General features: G+C 45.1%; 1 protein-coding gene across 1 annotated transcript in view; it reads left to right on the top strand.

Annotated features, from left to right (window-relative positions):
* Positions 1-3,023: 3,023 nt before the first annotated feature.
* Positions 3,024-11,904, top strand: part of LOC115415818 (spindlin-1-like) — a 14,204-nt gene continuing 5,323 nt past the window's right edge. The window contains exons 1-5 of the mRNA XM_030129457.1: positions 3,024-3,158; positions 9,775-9,908; positions 10,012-10,060; positions 11,484-11,619; positions 11,703-11,820. Coding sequence (XP_029985317.1) covers positions 9,869-9,908; positions 10,012-10,060; positions 11,484-11,619; positions 11,703-11,820 — 343 coding nt within the window. The 5' untranslated portion in view covers positions 3,024-3,158; positions 9,775-9,868. The remainder of the gene's footprint in view (positions 3,159-9,774; positions 9,909-10,011; positions 10,061-11,483; positions 11,620-11,702; positions 11,821-11,904) is intronic.

Here is an 11,904-nt window from a genome sequence, read left to right as displayed (position 1 = left end):
ACAAAATAGAAGACCAGAGATACAAAAGAAAAGACCACTGACAAAATAAAAGACCAGAGATACAAAATAAAAGACCACTGACAAAATAAAAGACCAGAGATACAAAATAAAAGACCACTGACAAAATAAAAAAACGGAGATACAAAATAAAAGACCATCGACAAAATAAAAGACCACTGACAAAATAAAAGACCACCGAGAAAAAAAAGACCAGAGATACAAAATAAAAGACCACCGACAAAATAAAAGACCACTGACAAAATAAAAGACCACCGACAAAATAAAAGACCAGAGATACAAAATAAAAGACCACCGACAAAATAAAAGACCAGAGATACAAAATAAAAGACCACTGACAAAATAAAAGACCAGAGATACAAAATAAAAGACCACTGACAAAATAAAAAACGGAGATACAAAATAAAAGACCATCGACAAAATAAAAGACCAGAGATACAAAATAAAAGACCACAGACACTTGGTTGTCCCTGGTGTTAATGCTACAGATCCACTTGTGAGAACAGAAGAATAGGAGTTCTGTCACTGGTCTGTCTGACCCATCACCTGTCTGTCTGTCTGTCTGTCTGTCTGACCCATCACCTGTCTGTCTGTCTGACCCATCACCTGTCTGTCTGACCCATCACCTGTCTGTATGTCTGACCCATCACCTGTCTGTATGTCTGACCCATCACCTGTCTGTCTGACCCATCACCTGTCTGTCTGTATGTCTGACCCATCACCTGTCTGTCTGACCCATCACCTGTCTGTCTGTATGTCTGACCCATCACCTGTCTGTCTGTCTGACCCATCACCTGTCTGTCTGACCCATCACCTGTCTGTATGTCTGACCCATCACCTGTCTGTATGTCTGACCCATCACCTGTCTGTCTGACCCATCACCTGTCTGTCTGTATGTCTGACCCATCACCTGTCTGTCTGACCCATCACCTGTCTGTCTGTATGTCTGACCCATCACCTGTCTGTATGTCTGACCCATCACCTGTCTGTCTGACCCATCACCTGTCTGTCTGTCTGACCCGTCACCTGTCTGTATGTCTGACCCATCACCTGTCTGTCTGACCCATCACCTGTCTGTCTGTCTGACCCATCACCTGTCTGTCTGTCTGACCCATCACCTGTCTGTCTGACCCATCACCTGTCTGTATGTCTGACCCATCACCTGTCTGTCTGACCCATCACCTGTCTGTCTGACCCATCACCTGTCTGTCTGTCTGTCTGACCCATCACCTGTCTGTCTGTCTGACCCATCACCTGTCTGTATGTCTGACCCATCACCTGTCTGTCTGACCTATCACCTGTCTGTCTGACCCATTACCTGTCTGTCTGACCTATCACCTGTCTGTCTCTCTGTTTGTTTGCCTGTTAGCAAGATAACTGAAAAAGTTATGGAAGGATTTGGATGACATTTTCAGGAAACTTTGATCCTGGCACAAGGAAGAAATTAATACATTTTGTTGGAGATGGGGGGGGCACTGCTCTTCCTTGGAGGAAGTCGGTGCTGGGGGGAGGGGGGGCTGTGCTCTTGTAGTGTTTTTCTACTTTCTTAAATCCATCCTCGTCAACAGTGACTCAACGTATGACATGACAACTGGTTGGCGTTAGCAAAACAAGTTCAAATTCTGCATTTTTACAGTATGGTGGGGGGTTCCCCCTCAGGTTTCCTCGCCCTCAGCTGTGATGTCACTGCCTACTGTATCTATAGTAACTCCTTCTGCTTCCACCCGTAAAAAAAAACTACTGTAAACTTTTTTGTTTTATATACATTTCATACTCACATGTGTTGCACTGTGGGGACTCTGGAACCAACAAAAAAAACCAAAACAAAACAAACAAACACCACATCAGCGTCTGTCCATCTGATCAGCTGACTGATGCAGCCGGTGTACTGAAGGGTACAGAGTGTACGGAAAAGTCTGTGGGTCAGTGAACGCAACACAACACAACACACTACAACACACTGTTACTACGAGACGGGAGCGGAGGAGTCCCCTCTTTGTTCTGTCTGACTGTGACCGCAGACACACTGGTCTGACTGTTTATTTACAGGCTGTTGTTATTTACAGACTGTTTATTTACAGACTGTTGTTATTTACAGACTATTTATTTATAGACTGTTGTTGGTCTTGTTACAGATAATGAACATTAATGACGACAGTTCAACAGCTGAACAGTTCAAAGGCCCACATGTCACTAACAAACACTAAAAAACACACATGAGTACACGATAACAAAGGGTTAAACATGTTTAGAGTTCACACACACACACACACACACACACACACACACACACACTGTATGACAGGTGAATAGAACCTGGGAGTTGAACGTTGAAATTATGTTAAGTTTCACTTTCGTTTCATGCCAGTGTTTCTCTTCAGTTTGTTTTAACAGAATACCAGTTTGTCCTCTTCTTAATGTTAAACTTCATGTGGAATTTTGTTGCTGTTCTTTTTCTGTCGAATGTGAACTGACAGAACTGTGATTGGATTGTGTTGTTTGTTCAAAACTACCTTTCACTGAGAAGAGCAATACTAATGTTTCAAATACATTTAGTAATATTAATAATTTATTTTGTTTTCTATTTAGTTTATAGCAGCAGAATTATATTATTCCTGTTTTTCTATATTCTATTGTCTTCAAAAATTGGGAGGAAAATGTTGAAAAATTCATAATAAACGCATTAAAGACATTTGGAGGGGTTTTCTTTCTTCCCGTACGGAACTGAAAAAAACTGAACTGTGGCTTTCAAAACCAAAAATGTACCGAACCGAAAATTTTCTGCACTGATACGGGCCTAACATATGTATACATATATATATATATATATATATATATATATATATATATATATATACACACACACACACACACACACACACATTCATTTCCACTCTTTTCTATTTGTTTCTATTGTTTTCTAATGTTTTGGAGCTCTGGCTCTGGGCTCTTATTGTGAAGGGCGGGGCCGGATGTGGGTGTGTCCGTGGTGTCCGCCTTCACGCGCCGTGCTGCTATGGCCGTGGACTCTCCGCTGGTTCCTGTGGACTGGAAACGGGCTCCGTGTGCACCGACAGCGGCAGACGACAGACGCGGCGGCTCGGTGCTTGGAAGCCGGCCTTAAACCGGACCCTCTGACGGTAAGACGGCCCCGGGGACACGCACGCGCCACCGACGGCCGAAAACAAAACACTGAGCGCTCGTTTTGTCGCTGGCGTTCTCCCGCCGACGGAGGGTCTGGCGGGGGAGGGGCGGGGGGAGCAGCCGCAGACGGCCGGGGACCGACCACCGGCCCGCCGCCGCAGAGCCCCCCTCCACCGGGGTCGTCCCGCGGACCTCCGAGGAGACGCCGGGGCTCGGTGCGTCCTCCTGGGTCCGCGGTGAGGCCTCCGTCCGCCTGCGTCCGACATCTGCAGTGGAAGCAGAGAAACATGGCGTCTGCTGCGGAGGATGTGTTTATGCACTGGGGGGGGGGGGGGGGGGGGGGGCGAACCGGGACCGGATCACGGCGGTATGGAACAGTCTGTCGGCGGAACCGGGTTTGCGGGTTTAGGGGGATTTCCATGGGGTTCGAAACCGCGGACGGATCCGCCCCCTTCCGCCAAGTTTGAACCAGATGAAGCCAGAGGGTCTGGACCGGCTCACCTGGACACCCCCAGGGTCCGGTCCCTGTGTCCTGGACCTGGACCTGGACCTGGTGGATGTGTCCCTGCTGGTCTTGGTTTGCAGATGTGTCAGTAACAGGGTCCAGTTGGTCCAGTTTCAGTCCAGTACTGGTCTGTTTGGGAGCTCAGGTGCAGCAGGTCTGTCACGTGTGTGGAGTTGAGTCTTTTCTGGACTGGTTTTAACCTAGAGCTGTGAAACTGGTGGACCCACATAGGGTATAAACCTGTAAAGGCCTGTTCTCATCAGATTCACATCAGCATGGATCCTGGTTCTGGAGGTCCACCTGGGTCCAGCAGGGTCCACTGGGTCCAGCCCAGATGTCCACATGATGGACATCCAGATGAAGCTGAAGGTGTTGAACAGATTCCACAGGACCAGGCCGTCCGTTACAAACGTCTGTTTTTAGTTTCTTCAGTTGAACCAAACGTCAGTCTGTAAACCTCCGGTTGGACTGGGCTCGGTTCACTGCAGCTCTGAAAACACAGGCTGGATGTTCTGGTGGAATCAGATGTTTTTGTGTGTGTTCGTTCATGTTCCACTGCTGTCAGAGCTGGACCAACACAGTTTGGACCTTTGGTGTTTTTCAACAACATTTGATCACATGTCAGTTTACGCCAGTGGTTCTCATCTTTTTCTGCCCCCCCCCCCCATTTTTTTTTTTTTTTTTTGGAGGATAAAAAATCTCCAGGCCCCCCTCAACCCCAACGACACTGCAACAGTGGCACAATTATAACTTTTATTGAAAGAAACATCAGTATTGTAACAATAGTTTTTGCTTTTCCATGAATAATTTATTATTCAAATTAAAAATAACTTTGATTTTTTTGCTTGAACAATACAAATAAACTCAACCAGACTGCTCCAGGAGACAATATTTGTCCAAATAAAAATAGGAAATGCACAATTATCGTACAACTATGAAAATAAAGTAACTTTTTTAAGTACAAAAAAAGTTTGGTAACAAAGAGGAAAATTTTAACAGTACCAGTGGCTGCAGTGAGCCCGTTTACACTGAACACCTCAGAACGTTAAAGTGCAATCTGTACAAACTGTGCAAAAACAGAAACACTGCACGTGTCTTTTCCAGTCCAGTCCTCGTCCGTTCTCCAAACCTAAACTCTTTGTCTAGTGACAGATCACCATGGCAGTAGGTTGGTTTATTGTACGTCCCTAAAATGAGTCCAGGGTGTTCCAACCATCAAACATTAGTTCCACCTGCTACATGTTTTAACCTGAAAAGAAAAAAAACAAAACCCAGCAGAGATCCTGTGCCCCCCTGGCAAGCCTTCACACGCCCCCTAAAGGCCCCGCCCCACAGTTTGAGAAACACTGATTTACACCAAGATCCCTGGTTCACAAAACCCAAACCCCTTAAACCAGGGGTCTCAAACTCAGATCCTGGAGGGCCGGTATCCTGCATGTTTTAGATGTTTCGCTCTTCCAGCACACCTGATGGTCGTTATCAGGCTTCTGCAGAGCTGGATGGTAGGCTTATCATTTGAATCAGGTGTGTTGGAAGAGGGATACATCCGAAACATGCAGGATAGTGGCCCTCGAGGACCGGAGTTTGAGACCCCTGCCTTAAACCCTATCCCCTTAAACCCAAACCCTCAGTGTGTGGTCTTTGTCACATGGGTTCAGGTTGGGGGGGGGGGGGGGGGGGGCAGATAAAGGTAAATCTTCACTCTTTAAACTGACATGTATATTTATCAGAGTCATGACATCACGTTGTGAATGTGTTCAATCAAATCTGTGACATTTTGTTGGACTGAAGGAAATCTGTTCTGGAGCCGACGGTGTGAATCCAGCAGAGGCGGGGTTAAAGGTCAAACACCAACCGTCCAATGACAGATGGACCAGAGCAAACAGGAAGTCCGACCACTGACCGTTCAGACCAAGACTGGACTCTGCACCTTTACACTGACAAACAGCCTGTGTTGGTCCAGAACCTGGGTCTGGGTCTGGGTCCGGGTCTGGGTCTGAGCTGGTCCTGGTCCGGATCCTCAGATATTTGAAACTCTTCCACAGTTTGTCGTTAGCGAAGCGGCGTTTTCACTGGTGCCTTCGTCTGATTGGCCGTCTGGGTTCGTTCATCTTCTCCACAGGTCAGAGTGACCATGAGGGTTCGAATCCAAAGGTCACGGGCGGTTGATGTCTCGGACTCGTTTGGTCCTTGCTGAAGCCTCATTTCTCCGTCACCTTATTTTTAACTTTTGCAGGTCGGCCTTTGACCTCTGACCCCTGACCTCTGACATGAGCCCACACAGATGTGATGACTGTTCTTGTAGTGAACGTTGTCTGTAAACCGGCTCAGACCAGGTCCGCATGGGTCCTGAACGCCGTCCTGGTCTGTCCTGAACGCCGTCCTGGTCTGTCCTGAACGCCGTCCTGGTCTGTCCTGAACACTGTCCTCGCGGATCCTGAACACTGTCCTGGTCTGTCCTGAATGCCGTCCTAGTCTGTCCTGAACGCCATCCTCGCGGGTCCTGAACGCCGTCCTGGTGGGTCCTGAACGCCGTCCTCGCGGGTCCTGAACGCCGTCCTGGTGGGTCCTGAACGCCGTCCTCGCCGGTCCCTCGTCAGTCCTGGACCTTGCGTGTGTGCGTGGTGTTCTGCTCGGTGTCTGTCTTGATTGACTCCAGATGGTTTTGTTTGGTTTGGTTTGGACGGGGGTTCCCTTCGGTCCTGGACCAGTTTGGGACTGGTTTCCATTTCTCTGGTTTCAGTTCGTCCTGTCGTCTCTGCCCGTGACGACAGATGAGTAATGGCGTGTTGCCCACGGCAACGGGAGGGAAATCACCTCCGGCTGCTGCCAAACGCTGGTGCGTTCCGGTTTCTGGACGTTCTGCTGGTAACGTCTTTGTCCTCTTTGAATGCTGGCTGTTACCATGGCGACAGATGTTGTTCTCCAGGTTGTGATCCAGCAGAAAGAACAGCTCATTCAGAGATGTTTTTGGAAAATGAAGGAAAAAAAATCAGCTGGAACATTTTCTGACTCATCACATTTAATGTCAGTGCCAACAAAGAGGACAGACGGTGGAGGACTACGACTCCCATGGTGCATTTCAGCAGTCAGTGTTCAGTCACACACACACACACACACACTGTCCTGTTTAAGGTTAAATCTAAAGCAGGTTCAGTTTGAAGCTTTGTCTCCATGGTAACGGCTACAGCAGAGCCTCATGGGTACTGTAGTAAGAGTCTGTTTCAGCGTCGACACATGATGAAACAAACGGACTCAAACTGTTCAGATGAGTCAGAAACCGGTTCAGATGGTTTTAACGCTGAATGAACCCTCCTGGTGGCAGCTGAAGCTGAAGCGGCCCGGTTCGGTTCTGGTCACAGACTAAATAAAAGCTGTGGAAGCTTTTACTGACGGTTGAAGAGCAGACGGTCACAGACTGTTACATAAAACCCTCCGATAAATAATCCACGTCTCCTCGACTCAGATTAATAATTAATGTGTTGAGGATGTGGAGCTGCTCCGACTGAAGAACTGAGAGGTTCTGATGGTTCTGATGGAGAAATGTCATCATTCAGGTCCAGTTTAAAGGCTGAAGGTCCAGGAGGTAAGATGGACAAAAACAGAAGAAACAGCAGGAAAACAGGAAGGAAAGGATTTTTTATCTGTGTGGTTTTTGTTGAGGAGGTTCAAACATCTGGCTAATGAAGGGTTAATGAAGGACTAACAAAGGGTTAGTAAATGGTTAATGAAGAGTTAATGAAGGCTTAGTAAAGGGTTAATGAAGGACTAACAAAGGGTTAGTAGATAGTTAATGAACGGTAAATAAAGGGTTAATGAAGGGCTAATAAAGGGTTAATGAAGGACAAATAAAGGGTTAATGAAGGGCTAACAAAGGGTTAGTAAATGGTTAATGAAGGGTAAATAAAGGCTAATAAAGGGTTAATGAAGGGTTAGTAAAGGGTTAATGAAGGGCTAATGAAGGATAAATGAAAGACTAATAAAGGGTTAATGAAGGGTAAATAAAGGGCTAATAAAGGGTTAGTAAAGGGTTAATGAAGGGCTAATAAATGGTTAATGAAGGGTTAATGAAGGGTGAGTAAAGGGCCAATGAAGGGTTAATGAAGGGCTAATGAGGGCTAGTGAAGAGTTAGTAAAGAGCTAATAAAGGGTTAATGAAGGGCTACTAAAGGGTTAATGAAAGGTTAGTAAAGGGCTAATGAAGGGCTAATAAAGGATGAATGAAGGGTTATTGAAGGGTTAATGAAGGGTACTTAAAGGGCTAATGAGGGCTAATGAAGGATAAATGAAGGGCTAATAAAGGGTTAACGAAGGGTAAATAAAGGGTTAATGAAGTGTAAATAAAGGGGTAATGAGGGCTAATAAAGGGTTAGTAAAGGGCTAATGAAGGGTTAGTAAAGGGCTAATGAAGGGCTAATGAGGGCTTATGACGGGCTAATGAAGGGCTAATAAAGGATAAATGAAGGGTTATTGAAGGGCTAATGAAGGGTAAATAAAGGGCTAATGACGGGTTAGTAAAGGGCTAATGAAGGGCTAATAAAGGATAAATGAAGGGTTACTGAAGGGCTAATGATGGGCAAATAAAGGGCTAATGAAGGGTTAGTAAAGGGCTAATGAAGGGCTAATAAAGGATAAATGAAGGGTTAATGAAGGGCTAATAAAGGGTTAATGAAGGGTAAATAAAGGGCTAATGAGGGCTAATAAAGGGTTAGTAAAGGGCTAATGAAGGGTTAATAAAGGGCTAATAAAGGGTTACTGAAGAGTTAGTAAAGGGCTAATGAAGGGTAATAAAGGGTTAACGAAGGGCTAATGAAGGGTTAATGAATGGCTAATAAAGGGTTAATGAAGGGTTGCTAAAGGGTTAATGAAGGGTTAGTAAAGGGCTAATGAAGGATAAATGAAGGGTTAATGAACAGCTAATAAAGGGTTAATGAAGGGTTAGTTAAGGGCTAATGAAGGGTTAATAAATGATTAATGAAGGATAAATGAAGGGTTAATGAACAGCTAATAAAGGGTTAATGAAGGGTTAGTTAAGGGCTAATGAAGGGTTAATAAATGATTAATGAAGGATAAATGAAGGGTTAATGAACAGCTAATAAAGGGTTAATGAAGGGTTAGTTAAGGGCTAATGAAGGGTTAATAAATGATTAATGAAGGGCTAAAAAAGGATGAATGAAGGGCTAATAAAGGGTTAATGAAGGGTAAATAAAGGGCTAATGAGGGCTAATGAAGGGTTAGTAATGGGCTAATGAAGGGCTAATAAAGGGTTAATGAAGGGTTAGTAAATGGCTAATGAAGGGGTAGTAAAGGGCTAATGAAGGGGGTTAATGAAGGGCTAATGAAGGGTCAATAAAAGGGCTAATGAAAGGCTAATAAAGGATAAATGAAGGGTAAATGAAGGGCTACTACAAGGTTAAGTGGAGGCTGTACTTCCTGTCTGTCTCCTCCAGATGGGCTGTACTTCCTGTCTGTCTCCTCCAGATGGGCTGTACTTCCTGTCTGTCTCCTCCAGATGGGCTGTACTTCCTGTCTGTCTCCTCCAGATGGACTGTACTTCCTGTCTGTCTCCTCCAGATGGACTGTACTTCCTGTCTGTCTCCTCCAGATGGACTGTACTTCCTGTCTGTCTCCTCCAGATGGACTGTACTTCCTGTCTGTCTCCTCCAGATGGACTGTACTTCCTGTCTGTCTCCTCCAGATGGGCTGTACTTCCTGTCTGTCTCCTCCAGATGGGCTGTACTTCCTGTCTGTCTCCTCCAGATGGGCTGTACTTCCTGTCTGTCTCCTCCAGATGGGCTGTACTTCCTGTCTGTCTCCTCCAGATGGGCTGTACTTCCTGTCTGTCTCCTCCAGATGGGCTGTACTTCCTGTCTGTCTCCTCCAGATGGGCTGTACTTCCTGTCTGTCTCCTCCAGATGGGCTGTACTTCCTGTCTGTCTCCTCCAGGTGGTGCTACAGTTCTAGTTCAGCTCCTCAGAACAGCAGGACTCTAGTGAACTGTGGACTGAACTGTAAAACTCGTCACAAACTGATCATGAGGCTGAGTCGCTGTGATGGGTGTGTCTAGACTGTGCTGACCACGCCCCCTGTGCTTTGTGGTTCCTCAGGTGTTTCCTGCGGCGGTTCCGTGGGCGTGTCCTGAGGCGTGTGTGCGTTGTGGCGGTGCGGTGGGGCGGCCTCGCTGCCTCTGCCTCCAGATGAATGAAGAACACACCGGGACCCAGAGACACAGCTGATACAGGTCAGAGGTCAAGGAGGGAGGGCACCAGCGCATGGCTCCGCCCACACATTTCACTTTTTCCTCTGCTGTGATGATGATGGTGATGATGTGTGTTTGTTCTCAGGACATGCAGGTGTTTCTGCAAATATGATGAAGAAGAAGAATCCCCACAAGTGAGTTGATCCGAGGTTTAGTCCGAGCTTTATTTTCACGGTTTGGTTTTTAATTTAACTTTAGATTGAGTTTAGTTTCATGTCTTGGCTGCTTATAGTGAAGGTTTTTTTTTTTTTTTTAAGTTTTCCTGCTAAATTCTTTTTTTTTTTTTTTAATTGTAATAGTTAACAAGACATTGTGGACACAAAAACAACAACAACAATAGATAAACAAAGGGAAAATCAAACAAATAAACAAACCAACAACAACATCATATTACAATGTAGTAGTAGTAGTTTTATTTCGAGCACATAGAATCATCAGATAACACAGAATCATACAACATGGTCAAAAAAATTAAATACAATTTTTCTGCGCTCGAAAAGGAGTGGGCAGAAGTATAACTTATTGACTCCGCCCCCTTTTTACGAACTAATAATCAAACTAGATCCGCGTCCTTTGCTTTGTTTACACATATTTTCCTCTATATTTTTACAATAACACAAAACATCCATACAAACCATTCACATACATTTCTTAATCACCTCACACACAATCAGATTTACTTAATCAACTGTTTTTAATATAGACTCTAATATTTATATGTACTTTAAATATTTATTCGAAATACAGTGATCAATAAATATGATATCTTCTTATCAGGATAACCAATTAACTATAATATCTTATTTTATGTGTACTTCTGTAATGTTTTATATTTTGTTATTATAGTGGATTTACAATGAAAAAGATCATAAATGTAAATAGCAACTAAACAGTATAGGTTGGTTAGGGACGATGGGGAAAAGGGGAAGAGGGGAGTGTGAATGAAAGGGAGAGAGAGAGAGTGAGGAGTTAGGGGGAAAATAATAATTGTTTTAATAATACATAAATATGTAATAATACCAGTAGCCTAATTTGCTCAAATTATTGTGGTGGCAGTAGCTGCGGAGGCAGCCACAAAACAAAAATGAGGTAAATAATTTAATATTTGTAATAATGGGTTTGTATCAGTTACTATCTGTTTTGAGTTTATGAATCCATTTAAATTAATATGGCTATGGGGGGATGGGGGGGTGGAGCAGAGCCCGAGGAGGGGAGGACACCATCAACCCCCACACACAACCTCCAGCATCCCCAGCAGCGCAGTCACAGCTAAATTCATTTTTGAGTGAATAAATGAAACAAAATCTGGGTTGTGGCGTTCCTCAGGGCTCCATCGTTGGTCCTCTCCTGTTTAACCCAAACGCTGACTTTTGTTTACATGAATGGATGTATTTGTTTGTATTTCAGTTGAATTTGGCTTCAATTTGTTGTTTTCTGATTAAAGCTTTGACTTTTAGAAGCTGAAAATGGTCTGATGAAGCATGAGACATGTGGTGTTCATCTTTTCCAAAGTGCTTCGACGCTAACGTTGATATTTTCTGTCCCGGTTTGTCGTAGGAAACATAAGAGCAGTTTGGGTCCGACCACCAAAGTCCTGTCGCAGCCTCGGCGTAACATCGTCGGCTGCAGGATCCAACATGTGTGGAAGGAGGGCGGAGGTCACGTGGTGTGGAAGGGCACCGTGCTGGACCAGGTAAAGGGGGCGGGGCTTCAGTCACCTGACGGTCCGCCTGAACCGGAGCAGGTCTTCAGTGTGTTGGATGTGTTTCCGTCCAGGTGCCGGTGAATCCGTCTCTGTACCTGATCAAATACGACGGCTTTGACTGCGTTTACGGCCTGGAGCTGCACAAGGATGAGAGGGTCCAGAGTCTGGAGGTCCTGCCCGACAGACTGGGTAAGACCAGAACCAGAACTGTGACCCTGTTTAAAAATGATCTGATCCCAAGAACTGAGGTTCTGTTCAGACTAAGGGTGTATT

The sequence above is a fragment of the Sphaeramia orbicularis genome, unplaced genomic scaffold (genome assembly GCF_902148855.1).
Source record: "Sphaeramia orbicularis unplaced genomic scaffold, fSphaOr1.1, whole genome shotgun sequence".
NCBI classification, from domain to species: Eukaryota; Metazoa; Chordata; class Actinopteri; order Kurtiformes; family Apogonidae; genus Sphaeramia; species Sphaeramia orbicularis.
The sequence above is the reverse complement of the archived record's forward strand: the minus strand, read 5'-3'. Positions and strand labels throughout refer to the sequence as shown.